The sequence below is a fragment of the Macaca fascicularis genome, chromosome 19 (assembly GCF_037993035.2).
Source record: "Macaca fascicularis isolate 582-1 chromosome 19, T2T-MFA8v1.1".
NCBI classification, from domain to species: domain Eukaryota; kingdom Metazoa; phylum Chordata; class Mammalia; order Primates; family Cercopithecidae; genus Macaca; species Macaca fascicularis.
This window is the reverse complement of record NC_088393.1, coordinates 58,946,818-58,962,957: the sequence shown is the minus strand read 5'-3', so window position 1 is coordinate 58,962,957 and position 16,140 is coordinate 58,946,818. Positions and strand designations below refer to the sequence as shown.

The window sequence follows — 16,140 nt, the reverse complement described above, 5'->3', positions numbered from 1 at the left end:
TCGCAACATTTCCCCATCCAAAACCTCAATCTTGGTTCCATCTTCAGCCCCAACCCAACAGTACCCCATCACCAAATTATCCCTAGATACCTCCCATCTTACAATCTAATCCTATCCCAAAACCAACACAACTACCACATCCAACTCTATACCCATCCTCATCCAATTTTCATTCACCTCCCCAAACTCATGGCATTCCCAATGCTGTCATCAGGCCCATCCTTAACCTAACCACAAACTCTACTCATTTCCTATATTAAGCCATATTTTTCTTCTCAGCAAAAGACTTTGAAATGGACCCAACATTGGACATTGAGGTGTCCCCAATGCAAAGTTAAATGGGTTATCTGATTTTATGAGGTCTCTGTACCCTTTACTGTCTTTGAACTACTTTATGGCTCTAAATTGTAGATATCTGAGAGCAATGCAAATAATTCTTGTCCATAACTGTTTAAATGAATTTTGCCAGGTGGAAGTACAATGGATTTCCCTCCTCCTCCCAGGGTGGAATAGCCAGTTTTGCATCTATTTGTAAATGCATTTCAGCATTCCTTGTTGTCTGTGTGCATATGGCTCTCTTACTGGCTCTGCCATTTATTAATGAGTCAAGATACAATCTTTGACATATGTTCATTTCATATATGTCAGAGAGTCATGGTAAGACCACGTTTTAAAAGTTACCCTTTGACACTAGATTTGATCTCCACATCCAAACCTGAACTCCATCAACAAGGACTGTATGAGTTTCCATGTGAGCCCTTGCCCCAGCCATCTCTATTCCTTATCCTCATCGTGATACCTCCACTCTCTCACTCTTTGCAGACTTCATCTGGTCCACATCCCTGGTTTTCTTCCAAACTCTGACCCCACCTCAGTCCTTCTTAATCCCTAATCCTGTGCCCTCCACCCCCTAGGATTAACTCAGGGCTCCACCCAGTCATAGTTCCTGGAGACACCTACTCATTCCCAAAACACCACCCCTTCCTCCTTCCTCTCCCCCACCCCCAATCTACGTCTTCAGAGTTTTCCGACTCCTGCTTTTTCCTCTCCACCTACGTCCCGTGACTCCCTAACCCCCTCCAGCTCTGCTCCTAAAAGGCCATTTCTGGAAAATGTTGCTTTCTCAGGCCCTATCTCTGCCCCCATCCAAATCCAAGGGCAGTTGACTTTCTATCCACCCAGCTGATGATTTTCTTCTTGTGTCTGATGGTTGGTAGGAGCAGGGAGGCATGATGATGGGATAATTGTAGGTGTCCTTGGGTCTTTCAAAAGAAAAAGGGTTGAGATGAGACTGGGAATTGGAACCTAGATGTGTTGAGAGCTAAACCTGAGATGAGGTTGGAGATGGGACTGGGGTTGAGGAACAGGCTGGAGTACCGGGTATGGTTAGGGATGGATAGGGAAGTGGGAATCCGGTAGAACATGGCCATTTGGGGGCTGACTGCGTATTAGGAATTATGAATGGGGTTGGAGAAGAGGTTAGAAAACTGGGTGCACAATGGGTTGAAGTTAGGGATGGGCATGGAACTCGGTGGGGCAGGGGGAAGGAAATGGGATTTCCCCTTACCCTTGTTGGGTCCTGGTGCCTGAAAGTTCACAGTGGGTTCAACTCCGGCTTGGGCGGGGTCAGATCTAGGTCCCAGCACGTCCTGGAAGCTCCGCCCCAAGCAGAGGGCCAAGCCCAGGCTGGGGGTGCCTGGAGACAGCCCGCTGAGCCACCGGGGGTGGAGAGGGGGAGGCCAGGGACCAGGAAATGCTGAGTGAGCTGGGGGAGGGAGTTCAGGGGTTAAAAGCCATGGGTCGGGGCCGAAGTTCTAGGCAGCTGGCGGCTGACACTCCTGGCGGGCCCCTCACTCAGGTAGGGTCTGCCTGGGGCGGGGGCGGGGAGCGGAGGAGGGCAGGAAGGGGAGAGAGGAGGGGATAGAAGGGATGGGGAAAGCAGAAGGGCAGCTGAGTCAGGGAGAGGGAGAGTGAAACTAGAGTCTCAGATCTAGAGAGAAACCTGCAGAGACGGAGAGAGGCGAAGGGAGCGGACAGATAAGAACTTGGGCTAATACCAAGCGTGGGGACAGACCTAGAGGGGTAGAATGGAAGGCTGACTCTGGAGGAAAAGGGCGAGAGTGCACGGACTACCCAGCTCGCCAGAGGGCAGGGGGGAAGGGACGGCTTCCCGGGGTGAGGGGCTGCACGCCGGAGCCCCAGGGGGTTGCACATTGCTCCTCCCACCTCGCTACTGCACCCCTTCCAAGGATGCAGTTGGGGGTGGGGGGCAGATTCCAGGGTCAGAGCTGTCAAGAGTGAATGAGGGGAGGAGAGATTTAGGAGCCGAGAGGTTTCAGACGCGGAGGTTCCGGGCACGCCCTCGACACCCCCTTCACCTTCTCCTCAGGCCCCGCCCACCCTGCCCTCCCGATCCCGGAGCCATGTGGCCCCTGGCCCTAGTGATCGCCTCCCTGACCGTGGCTTTGTCAGGAGGTAAGAATGCGCGGGGGTGGAGGCGCGGCGGCCACTCGGGACAATGGTAGGAGGGGTCAGGCCGAAGGGGGAGGGGGCGTGGAAGCCACAAGCTCCGCCCCCCACCCACTCGGACTCGGGTCCCGTGGGGACAGCCCAGAGCTCTTCCTGCCTGTCCCTGGGTGACCTGGTTCCCCGGCTGAGGTCGGCCCTCTGACCCCAGACCCCTCACCTCCCAAAATACCCTCTCAGCAGCCTCTTCCCCCTGTTCAAGGCTTCCTGTCCTCTCTGGAAAGCTGAAGGACACGGGTTCGTGTCCTGACGCTGCCGCTTTGAGCCAGTAGCCTAGCAGCTGCTTTGTGCCTAAATTGGCTTCATCTGGAAAATGGGCTCAATCTATAAGTGCTTATCACAGAAGGTCACTGTGAATATTGAAACGAGGTGATGCGTCGAACATGCAATATGTCGCAGATAGAAGGGACTTGAAAGTTAGCCACTTAGCCGTTATTACTTTATTAGTAGTAGTCTCTTTTTTTTTTTTTCTTTCTTTCTTTTTTTTTTTTTTTTTTTTTTTGAGATGGAACCTTGCCCTATGGCCCAGGTTGGAATGCAGTAGCACGATCTCGGCTTACTGAAACCTCCACCTCCCGGGTTGAAGCGATTCTCCTGCCTCAGCTTCCCGAGTAGCTGGATTACAGGCGCCCGCCACCATGCCCAACTAATTTTTGTATTTTCAGCCGAGACGGGGTTTCGCCCTGTTGGTTAGGCTGGTCTCGAACTTCTGACCTCAAGTGGCCCGCCTCAGCCTCCCAAAGTGCTGGGATTACAGGCATGAGCCACCGAGCCCGGCCTCTAGTATTCTGTCTTCATACTCAGTCCCTTCCAGAACCTTCCAGATTGTTCTTTTCATCCTTGGGTTGACCCCAAACCTATGTGACTTTGCCGCAAATTGGTAGTCCTTAAGATCCCTATGGATCTTTCCCATCTTTCCCTGCCATTGTAAGCAGTTTCTCTGGAAACCCCATTCATACATAATTTAGTCATTCAACAAACAGCTATTAAACACCGGCCACTGTGCTGGGTGCTGTACAAGCAGAGACACAGTCCCTGCTCTCAGCACCTGGAGTCTAGCGGGGACAGACGCAGATGTTATTCAAACAATTATCCAAATAATTAGTTAATAATTATCTTGACATGAGGTGAAGACTTCAAGGAGCCAAGCCAGGGGCCTAGAGATGTAATGGCGGCTCCCCAACCAGAGGCCTTCCCAAAGGGCTTGACCCTTGAGCCAAGACCTGAAAAAGGAGGGGTCTGTGGGTGCCTGGCACCTGGCACCATCCTTGGCCTGAAGGTGGGGTGGCTTCTCTCCTCTGGCGACACTCCCTGGATTCATGCCCGTGCCTCTCCTGAGTGCCACACCCTAGGCTAGGAGATCCACATGCTACGCCTTGTGGAGTCCTCAACAACCTGGCGAGGTAGGTGCACTGTAATTACTCCAATTTCACGGCAGAGAAACCTAGGACTCAAAGACAGAAGGCTCCTGCTCCAATGACACCAGCAATGCCTGAGTCAGAATCTTAATCAAGGTTGTCCGCCGTGTCCTCCATATCCTGGACTTGAGGCTCTGAAAACCATTTGTATAACTTTTGACCTAATAATTTGCTTAAAGTTAGCTTTTTTCTTTTTTCTTTTTTTTACTCAAACAAAAGTGTGTTCAAGTTTATATTACTGTCCTGAAGAGAGAACAGAATTCTTTGTCATAAATAAAAGGTGAGGAAGGAAATAAACCCTGCACAATGAAAAGAAAATAATATGTTTATTGGGTTGGACCACCTGAAATTGCTGATACTTGAACATTTTTGATCTTCCTAAAACAGCTTTTGCAGATGGTGGCCTGGTGAGGCTTCTGTGTCCTCTTGGCTTTAAAAAGTGAGCTCAGTGAGGATTAGGGAGGTGTTAAAACCGTATTAGCACCACCTGAGACTTTATCCTTGACAAAATCAGGATTAAAAGAGAACTGGATGCTGACTCAGCGTCTGAGTGTGCGATTTAATGTTACTTATATCTCATCTCTCTACCACCTAAAATGATCCTCTGCTCACCAATAACTTCTGTCCCGAACTGAAAACCACTGGGCTAATCCCACTGCTTGCCCTGTAGTTGGGGAAGCTAGATGGGGAGGCGGAGGGACCTCCTGCTGTAGCTAATAATTAATAATAACATTGCCCACTGACTGAGTGCTCTCTGTGCTACCTGCTGTGCTGTATGGTTTGAAATGCGGGATCATCTTGAATTCTTCAACTGTGCAATGAGAGATGAACTGTTACTTTTTCTACTTGACAGCTGGGGAAACTGAGGTGGGTAATTTGCACAAGGTCACACAGTCACAAAATGGCATGCATGTTCAGGATTGGATTCTCCCTGTCCCATGGACCCCTGCTGTGCTTCCAATACCAGACACAGTGCCTGGCACACACAGCATTTATTTATTGAGCCCCCACTGTGTGCCAGGCACTGTGTTAGGTCCTGGGAATATGGTACTAAATAAAGCAGTTAAGGTGCCTTTTGTCAATGGAGCTTACAGTCAAAATGGAGAGATTTTTAAAAATGAATGTATACAAATGTAAAGAGAAATGAATAGCAATCATTGTTCTGATAAAAACCAACCAGAAGAATGTAATGGGGGATGAGTGGGGACCAGGAGAGTCAACATTAGACCAGGTGGTCAGGGAAGGCCTCTCTGAAAAGAAGGCATTTACCTGACCTCTCAGAATTAAGAAGGACCCAGACATACAACCTCTAGATTCTGAGGGTCATCCAGTAGAATATTCCATATATATGAAATGTCCTATATCTGTGCTGTCCAATTATCCACTAGCCACTTTAGGCTATTGAACGTTTGAGATATGGCTGGTGTGACTTAAGAACTGAATTTTTAATTTACTTTTACTTCATTTTAATTAGTTTAAATTTAAATAGCCACATGTAGCTAGTGGCTACCATATGAAACAACACAGGTCTGGAGAAAGGACTGTCCAGAGAGAGGAAATAGTAAGTATAAAATGTCTAGTATGGGGGCATCCAAGATGATTTAAATTCTTTTTTTTCTTTAAATGCCTGGTGTGTTTGAAGAACAGGTCCATGAGGCTGGACCAGAGGAAGTCAGAAGAAAGAGGTTGGAGATGGGGTCAAAGATGCTGGCAAGGGCCAGACAGCAAAGAGTCCTGCACACCTTGGGAAGGCTTTTTGGATTTATTTTAAAGGAAGTCAAGCCTGGGAACAACATCTGACTTTCTTTGTTTGAAGAGTCCTCAGCCTGCTTTGAGAAGACTGGATTGGAGGGATGTAAAAGTGGATTTAGGTTGATGTAGTCATTTGGGCTAGAGAAGATGGGGCATGGACCAAGATGGTGGCAGAAGTGTGGAGATAACTGGATATTTGGGAGATAAAACCAATAGGAATTGGCTGTGAGTGATGAAGGAAAGAGGAGAAGCAAAGATGACTCCAGTTTTGGAGCTGAGCACTGAGGTGGGAAATACTGGAGGGAACAGTTTTGATTGACAAGGATCAAACTGGGAATACAAAGCTTAAGATGCCTGTAAAGCATTCAAATCAACAGTGTTTGAGATTTGAGCTTAAAGAAGAGTTCAGGGCTGGAGATGGTTAGCCTGTAGCTGGTATTTAAAGCCATGGAGGCAACCAGTATATATGCAGTGAAAGCATAGAGAGGTAGGTGGAAAGATGGTTGGATGGATGCATGGATGGATATATGGATGGATGGATGGATGGATGGATGGATGGATGGATGGATGGATGGATGGATTGGATGGATGAATGGATAGATGGATGGATGGATGGATGGATGGATGGATGGATGGATGGACAGATGGATGAATAAATGGACCAGTGGATGGAGGGACAGATGAGTTGATGGATGGATAAATGGATGAGTGGGTGGATGGATGCATGGATGGATGAATGGATAAATGGATGAGTGGATGGATGGATGGATGGATGAATTGGTGGATAAATGGATGAGTGGATGGATGGATGGATGGATGGATGGATGGATGGATGGATGGTTAGATGACTACCTAAATGGATGAATGGATAGATGGATGAGTAGATGGATGGACAAATCAATAGGATGAATTGGGGATGGATGATTGGATAGATTGATGGATGGATATTGCCTAGGTGGATGTGTAAGTCAGTCTCACTTCTACCTCCTGAAATCCATCCTCTGGTAGAATGATATAAAAAATGCATGTGGAGAGAAAGTCAATCTCCTGCTTACCTATCAGTAACATCCTCATTTTGTGAACTCTTCTGTTAACCCCCAGTGGGGTTAACAGATTTGGTACTTATTTGGAAAAGAATGTCACATCCTTGCCCTAACTCATCTCCACTTGGTCAAGAATAGCAACTGCCAGAGGTCGGCAAATTCGTCTTCAGTTCCTGGTCACCCAGGGCAATAGTCTGACCCTTTCCCTAAGCCCAGGAACCACAACTCCAGGGCTCCTCTGCACCCTGGATCCCAGTTTTCAAACAATCTCTCTTCTTTACCAGGTATCTCCCAGGAGTCTTCCAAGGTTCTCAACACCAATGGGACCAGTGGGTTTCTCCCAGGTGGCTACACCTGCTTTCCCCACTCTCAGCCCTGGCAGGCAGCCCTACTAGTGCGAGGGCGGCTACTCTGTGGGGGAGTCCTGGTCCACCCCAAATGGGTCCTCACTGCCGCACACTGTCTGAAGGAGTATGTAGGGGCCAGGGGAGCATGGGGTAGGGATGAGAATGGGACTGGGATTATGGATGGGATGGAGTTGGATTTAAGAATGGAGTTGGAGTTAGGGTTGGGGATGGATATGGGGGTGAGAATGAGGTTTGGGGTTGAGATATGGGGATTGGGTATGGGAATAGAATCAAAGTAGAGGATTTGGATGGGATTGAAGTTGAGGATAGGGGAGATATGTTTGGAGATGAGGAAGGTAGGATGGAAAAGAGGTTAGGCTGGGGATGGGAAGAGGTTGGGGCTGGGATGGGGATGGAAATGGGTTCCTCTTCTTTTCTAACCACCCTCTTCCTGCACCCACAGGGGGCTCAAAGTTTACCTAGGCAAGCATGCCCTAGGGCGTGTGGAAGCTGGTGAGCAGGTGAGGGAAGTTGTCTACTCTATCCCCCACCCTGAATACCGGAGAAGTCCCACCCACCTGAACCACGACCATGACATCATGCTTCTGGAGCTGCAGTCCCCGGTCCAGCTCACAGGCTACATCCAAACCCTGTCCCTTTCCCACAACAACCGCCTAACCCCTGGCACCACCTGTCGGGTGTCTGGCTGGGGCACCACCACCAGCCCCCAGGGTATGCACCCACACAGGTGGCCTGAGGCCCCACAGGAGTGGCTGGGGAAACAGGGGCGAGATGGGAGGGAAGGTCTGAGGTAGATTCTTTTATATATAAAAATATAAATTACTAAATAAACATATTTACTATTTATATAACAATTTATATACAGTTATAATTATATACAGTTAGCTGTATCCTTTATATAAATGTATATAAATTCATGAATATATAAAAATATAAATAGATCTAATATATATGAATATATTATATGATGTATATTATGTATTATATAGCAATATATTTATATATTATACAAAAATTATACAAATTAAATGTATTTTATAATTATAAAATTTATCAATTATGTATTTTAAATATGTATTTCTCCATAGTGTATATATTATAACTATATCATCTATATTTAAATTATATATTATAAATGTATTTTATAAATGTATACATTTATATATTTATATACTGTAAATGAATTTTATCATTTATAATATATAAATCATACATTTATATATTATAAATGTATAAATTTAAATATAAATACAAAAATATAAATATAAAATTTTTATATTTCTATAATTTATAAAATGTTTAATATGTTAAATATGCTTATTAATGAAATTTCTAATAATTCAATTTAATAATTATATATCATTACTTATTAAGTATAGTACATTGTATATGTGAATATAAAGTTGATGTATATACCAACAAGAGCCCTTTGCATCTCTTTAGCAATCCCTGACTCTCTCCCAGACTCATGTTTGTACCTTTCTCCTCAACATGCCTCGTCTCTCTTCCTACCATTCCATCCAACTCTTCCATAACTCTTCCCATCCCTGTTCCTGCCTTTCCCATCTTTAGTTCTCTATTTCTGACCATCTCCCTATTCCAACTCCCTCTCTCTAACTTTCTGTCCCCACCACTGGCTCCACCACTCTCCTTATCAACCTCCCATTCTCTTGTCCCTTCTCTCCCTGTCCTTCCTTCCACTTTTCTCCTCATCTCTCCCTTTGCCTCTCTGCCATGTCCCTCCATATTTCTGTCACTTCCATTGCTTTACCCAGATAGGTGCTCATCTCTTCTCCCATCTTTCTCTTCCCATCTCAATTTTCTACCTACTCTTTACCCATTCAACTTGCATATTTAACCTTCATCCCATATCCTATCCAGGTCGGATACCTTAGACCTTCTCTTTCTTCTCCCCAGTGAATTACCCCAAAACTCTACAATGTGCCAACATCCAACTTCGCTCAGATGAGGAGTGTCGTCAAGTCTACCCAGGAAAGATCACTGACAACATGTTGTGTGCCGGCACCAAAGAGGGTGGCAAAGACTCCTGTGAGGTGAGGCCAGGAGGCTGGTGGGTGCCTAGGACAGGATAGAAAGCCAGAATGGAAGTGACAGATGCTGGGGAAAAAGCTTTGTTTCCAGCATTAGGGGAACCAATCTTTATAAGGTACAATGCTCCCTCACATAGGAGGTCAAGACAAAAAGAGGCACCCAGGGATGGCAGGAATAATTCATCATAAGCCCCAGCTTTGGCTGAGTGGCTGCCCAGATCCCTGTGTTGAGATACATAAAAGTTGGTATTCTTTCAATTGTGAGTGACAACCAACTCAAACTGGCTTAAACAAAATGCTGGCTTTTGTAACTGAAAATCCAGGGTGTCTGACTTTAGGCACAGATGGATCCAGGTATGCAAATTGTGTTTGGAATTCTTTCTTTTAACTCTCAGCTCTTCTTTATTCTCTTTTGGCTTCATTCTCAGTTAGATTCTTCCCATGACAAGACGGCCCCAGCGGCTTTGAGCTTACATCCTACCCCCTAGGCAACCCTATTAGAAAGAGAATCTCTCTTTTCCAATAGTTCACATAAAAGTTTTGAGCATGATTCTCACTAGGCTGACCTAAGTCATGTGTCCTGAGCCATAAGTCCATCAGAGCTGTGGGATTCTCTGATGGGCCAAGCCTGAGTCACATAGTTAACTGTGGGTGCTGGAGAGGGGCAGGGACAAACGGCATGGACTGGGAGTGGAGGGCAGTTCCCCAAATGAAAAAGTCAGGAGTGGCTGTTACCAAAATAAGGGGAAATGGCCAAGTACGGTAGTTCATGCCTGTAATCCCAGCACTTTGGGAGGCTGAGGTGGGAGGATTACTTGAGCCCAGGAGTTTGAGGCCAGCCTGGGCAACATAGTGAGACTCTGTCTCTACAAAAAAGAAAAAAAAATTTTTTAGCCAGGTGTGGTGGTATACACCTGTAGTCCTAGCTACTTGGGAGGCTGAGGCAGAAGGACTACTTGAACCCAGGAGCTCGATGCTGCAGTGAGGTAAGATCATGCCACTGCACTCCAGCCTGGGTGATCAAGCAAGCCGCTGTCTCAAAAACAAAAAGAAGGCCAGGCACGGTGGCTCAAGCCTGTAATCCCAGCACTTTGGGAGGCCGAGATGGGCGGATCATGAGGTCAGGAGATCGAGACCGTCCTGGCTAACACGGTGAAACCCCGTCTCTACTAAAAAATACAAAAAAAAACTAGCCGGGTGAGGTGGCAGGCGCCTGTAGTCCCAGCTACTCGGGAGGCTGAGGCAGGAGAATGGCGTGAACCCAGGAGGCGGAGCTTGCAGTGAGCTGAGATCCAGCCACTGCACTCCAGCCTGAGCACAGAGCGAGACTCTGTCTCAAAAAAAAAAAAAAATTAATTTTTTTAAAATAAGAGGAAATGGATACTACATGAGCAAAAAAAAAAAAAAAAAACCAACCTGCATCCAATAAAGAAGTTGAGATTTGATTCAGTGAGACAGAGTATGATACTATATTAATGATATGTGCCTTGATCCGCTAGTGATGTCTGCCTTGGGCTCAGGAAGATAAATAGATGTACACGTGTATTGCATACCCTGCCCAGATGTGGATGGGTTCACTCAATAGTGAGAGGCACAAAGGAGTCCTAAAGTAGGAACAGGGTCAGCTGGTGTGGGGCAGGGGGTGCAAGTTGGGATTTAGTACCAGGGAAACAAAAATGGGTATGAAGTAAGTTGTTACCATTTTAATGAAACTGTGGAACAGAGAAAGACACAGAAATTTCTCTGTGTCTCTCTTTCTCTGGGCCTATCTCTGTCTTTCTGTCCCTATTTCTGTCTCTTGCTCTCTGTCCCTCTGTGTTTGTCTTCTTGTCTGTTTCTCACTGTCTTCATTGCTTTCTCTCACACTGTGTGTGTCTGACTCTGCCTCTCTGAGTCTCCTTCTCTGTGTGTGTCTCTCTCCATCTTTCACTCTCTCCCCACATCTCCCTGTCCCTGCCTTGTTTAGCCCCAGCAAGGACCCATCTCTCTCTCTCTCTCTTTCTTTCCCAACTCAGGGTGACTCTGGGGGCCCCCTGGTCTGTAACAGAACACTGTATGGCATCATCTCCTGGGGAGACTTCCCATGTGGGCAGCCTGACCGGCCTGGTGTCTACACCCGTGTCTCAAGATACGTCCTGTGGATCCGTGAAACAATCCGAAAATATGAAACCCAGCAGCAAAAATGGTTGAAGGGCCCACAATAAAAGTTGTGAAATATACCGGCTTCCATCCTTTCACCATGATTTCCTCATATTGTCTGCTTAGCCCTTCTCTGCTCCTTATTCCCAGTGTTCCATTTGAACCAGTGATCCGTGTCCTGAAAAATGCTCAATCCCAGTTGACATTCCATGTTTCAGAAGCATTCAGGCACTGCCAGGCTTGCAGTCTCCCAGATGTTGCATCCCAGAAACATCTCAACAACCTGAATGTCCCAACCCAGACAATGGCCCAGGTCTCTCAACTGCATCAGCATGGCTTCTATGAGCCCACCTGAATGTTCTGTCTGCGGCACATTCTTAAATATTTCCATCAGCCCATCTCAACAATATATGTCCTATAAATGGACCATCCTTGACAACATCCTCTAACTCTTCAAGTATTTATTCAATGCCAGTATCCTAGACCTTCTATTTTTTGCACTCAAGAAGGCTCTAGACTCCCATGATAGTTCATCCTGAAAATATTATCTTATGCCCACAATCTTCTGCCCTGACAACATTCTATGTACCTCTGTGACTCACCACAGCTAACATTGGATCCTCAGAATGGTTCATTCTCACACTGTTATGGTTGTCTCAGATGTCCCAACCCAACCTACATCCCACATTCTTCCAATACCCCACCTCTGCCAACATTCCCTCTCTCTGAATCAACGGCACCCTAAGTCTCTAGAGTTATAGGGTTCAATATACCAAAGGGTCTCCTTGCCTGAGCTATATTGTCTACCAAATATTCTGTCCTGTATCCCCGCCATGAACATGCTTGTTCAGTGTCCCTTGCTGTTACATCTTTGTCCATGACCCTAAAATGTAGTGCAAATCCTTGCTTTGGACAAGTTATAAAACTCACAGTCTCTGTGCTTTCTCATCTATAAAGTGGGTTCATGACTTTTTGGAATTGTAGTATTATTACAAGGATAAATGTCAAGCATTTATCATTATTATTATTTGCATGATTCCCATAAAATATTACCTTAGAATGTTAATAACAGCCCTTCGAATTTGCAAAATGTCCAAAAAAGGTGTTGCACTCATTTATTTTCCTCAGGAGACATTTATTCAGTGTTGACTATGTGCAAGCATTCTCCTGGGTGTTGGTAAATATAGTTTATTTATTCAACAAACATTTGTACCTATCATGAGCCAGGCACTGTTGCAGACACAAGTGATAACCAATGAGTTAAACAGATAAAAATTTCTGCCCTTGTAGAACTTACATTCTTTTCAGGAAGTCTCCATAACAAAAATGAATAAAGAAATAGGCTGTCAGGTGGTGCCACAAGCCATGGCAAGAAATGAAACAAGGGCCATGTGTGGTGGCTCATGCCTGTAATGCCAACACTGCGAGGCCAAGGTGGGAGGATCGCTTGACACCAGGAGTTCAAGACCAGCCCGGACAACATAGCAAGATCCCATCTCTACAAGAAAGTTTAAAAAATTAGCTGGACATGGTGGCACGAGTCTGTAGTCCCAGCTATTCAGAAGGCTGAGGCGGGAGGATTGCATGAGCCCAGGAGTTTGAGGTTGCAGTGAGCTGTGATTGTGCCACTACACTCAAGCCTGGATGACAGAGCAAGACCCTGTCAAGAAGAAGGAGAAGGAGAGAAACAGGAAGAGGAAGAGGAAGAGAAGGAAGAAGAAGAAGAAGAGGAGGAGGAGGAGGAGGAGGAAGAGGAAGAAGAAAGAAGAAGAGGAAAAAGAAGAAGAACAAGAACAAGAAGAACAAGAAGAAGAAGAGGAGAAGAAGAAAGGATTAAGAATTGGGAATGCAGGGTTGTATATGTGGAAGGGATGGCATTACAATTTAAACAGCATGGCCAGGGAAGAGGACCTAACTGAGATGGTAACATTTAAAGAAAGACCGAAAGGAAGAAGGGAAGAAGCAAAGCACATATCTGAGGAGCAGCCACTGGAGCAGGGGATACAGCTGTGCAAAGGCCCTGAGGCAGGAGGCTGTTTGGTGTGTCTGAAGATCAGTGAAGAGGTTAGTGTGGCAGGAGCTGAGTGAGCGAGGAGGAGAGGGTGGGAGGTGAGGGCAGAGAATGAACGGAGCAGACTGCATTGGGTCCTGTGGGGCACAAGGAAGACTTTGTTTTCCTCTGAGGGAGCCAGGAGATATGAGAGGGCTCTGAGCAGAGGAGGCTTTGATTTGAATGTGCACAGGATTCCTCTGGCTCCTCCATGGGGAACAGACTCAGGGAGGCCAGAGAGAAAGGGACTACATTAGCCCAGGCAAAAGGTGATGGTTCCTGGACCAAGGTGATGGCCTTAGAGAAGGCGAGAGGTCAGATTCTGGATCTGTTTGATAGGACTGTTGGACCATATCTGCCGACATCAGATGGGGAAGTGTGAGAAAAAGAGAAGTCAAAGATGACTCCAGAGATTTGGCCTGAGCAACAGGAAGGATCGAGCTTTCATTTACAAAAATGTAACAAACTGAGAGGAACATGTTTTAGGGCAGAGATTAGGACATTTTGTCTTGAACTGTTTATTAGACACTCAAGTGGAAATAAACTGTTCTCTGAGAATTTGTAGAAAATAAACAACTATGGCCAGGCACGGAGGCTCACACCTGTAATCCCAGCACTTTGGGAAGCTGAGGCAGGCGGATCACTTGAGCTCAGGAGTTCAAGACCAGCCTGGCCAACATGGTGAAACCCTGTCTCTACCAAAAATACAAAAATTAGCTGGTGGTGGCAGGCGCCTGTAATCCCAGCGACTCAGAGGCTGAAACAGAAGAATCGCTTGAACCTGGGAGGCAGAGGCTGCAGTGAGCCAAGATTGCGCCACTGCATTCTAGCCTGGGCGACAAAGTGAAACCCTGTCTCAAAAAGAAAGAAACAACTACACAAACTAAATAACTGCAGATTGTGATGATTTCTGTGTGATGATAATAACAAATGCAAACATTTCCATGAAGGATACAAGCAAGGATTTGTGTTAGAGAATCAAGAAGGAGGCTGTTTTGAATAGGGTGATCAAGAAGGGCTTCTTGGAGGAGGTGGCATGTGGCCAAAGGGTTAAAGGGAGCCAGTTTAGCAAAGAATGGGGGAAATACCTCTGATAAAAGGAGCCACTGGGCCAAAGTCCTTGAGTTTAGCCTATTCCAGGATCTGAGGGAAAGCCAGCATGACTGTACAGTAATGATGAAGGAGTGATTGGGTAGGGAATGAGATTGGAGGATTCTGCTGGAGCCAAATATGTGGAATCTTTTCAGCTGTAGTCAGGGAGGGGTCTTTCTCCCATTGCAGTGGGGAAGCTCCTGGAGAGTGTCAACAGGGGAGGAATCATATCTGAAATCGGATTATCACTCTGATTGCTGGGTTACTGGTGGAGACAAGGTGCCAGGAGGGAATATTGGAAGCCAGGAGATGAACCTGAAGCCTCCTGCAGTAATCAGTGGGTAAGATGATGGCTGAGCCAACAGAGATGAAGATGGATTAGAATGAGAGTTTTGCAGTCACATTGAGGAAACTTAGCATACAGTCAATCCTATTTCTCACAGTAGTTACGTTCTACAAAGTCACCTCTAACACTGAATTAGCAACTACTAAAGCATTGCTTCTAGGGGGAAACATAGGGTTTAAGTTCCTTCAAGCCTCTGGTCACAATGCTTTTGTCACCTGATCAATATATAACCTTGTTTTAGGTGTGTTTCTCTTTAAAGACAATATATATGCATTGAACTCACAGCCGATGGTGATGTAACTCATGCCTGAATGAAGCTTCTCTAACGTGTATTTTCTTTTTAAATTTTTCAAAATTTATTTTATTCATTTTATTTTCTTGAGACAGGATCTTGCTCTGTTGCCCAGGCTGGAGTACAGTGGTGCAATCGTAGCTCAGTGCAGCTTTGAACTCCTAGGCTCAAGTGATCCTCCCACCTCAGCCGCCTGAGTTGCTGGGACTACAAGCATGCACCACCATGCCCAGCTAATGTTTTTTTTTTTTTTTTTGAGATGGAGTCTCGCCCTGTGGCCCAGGCTGGAGAGCAGTGGCCGGATCTCAGCTCACTGCAAGCTCCGCCTACCGGGTTTACAGCATTCTCCTGCCTCAGCCTCCCAAGTAGCTGGGACTACAGGTGCCTGCCACCACACCCGGCTAGTTTTTTGTATTTTTTTAGTAGAGACGGGGTTTCACCACGTTAGCCAGGATGGTCTCGATCTCCTGACCTCATGATCCGCCCGTCTCGGCCTCCCGAAGTGCTGGGATTACAGGCTTGAGCCACTGCGCCCAGCCAGCTAATTTTTTTTTTTTTTTAATTTTTGTAGAGATGGGGTCTCACTCTCCTGCCCAGACTGGTCTCAAACTCCTGGACTCAAGTGATCCCCCCACCTTGGCCTCCCAGTGTATTGGGATTGTAGGCATGAGCCACCACACCTAGCCTTGTGTATTTTCCTATAAGGCACACCACAGCCTTCTTGCACTTAGGACGCTAGATGGGCCATTTTAAACAGGGAAATCAATGAAAACATGCAAAACGTGGCACTAAGTAGACCACAGAAAGGACGCTTGTTTACAGAATGAGAGCTGAAATAAGGGAGAGCATTACTTTAATCGACCTCACCTGGGAGCGTGCACCTCGGGCAACTCAAATTGTTCACCACTCTGTGCATCTTTGCAAACAGCTGCAAAAGTCCCAAGGGTATTGGTTTGGGGTTACCCACAGCACATTCCATGAATAATGAGGATCAACTGTGTCCGTAGGGGTGAGGGCGAGTGTTGAGGATGATGCCTGCGTGATTCCTGTGTTTTTCAGGGGA

At 46.3% G+C, this 16,140-nt stretch overlaps 1 protein-coding gene across 1 annotated transcript; it reads left to right on the top strand.

Moving 5' to 3' along the window:
• Window positions 1-1,986: 1,986 nt before the first annotated feature.
• On the top strand, window positions 1,987-12,318 carry KLK13 (kallikrein related peptidase 13). The gene is made up of 5 exons (XM_005590072.4): window positions 1,987-2,475; window positions 7,024-7,210; window positions 7,550-7,818; window positions 9,025-9,161; window positions 11,174-12,318. The coding sequence occupies exons 1-5, from the start codon at window positions 2,424-2,426 to the stop codon at window positions 11,360-11,362; spliced, it is 834 nt and encodes a 277-aa protein (XP_005590129.1). The 5' UTR covers window positions 1,987-2,423; the 3' UTR covers window positions 11,363-12,318.
• Window positions 12,319-16,140: the final 3,822 nt, after the last annotated feature.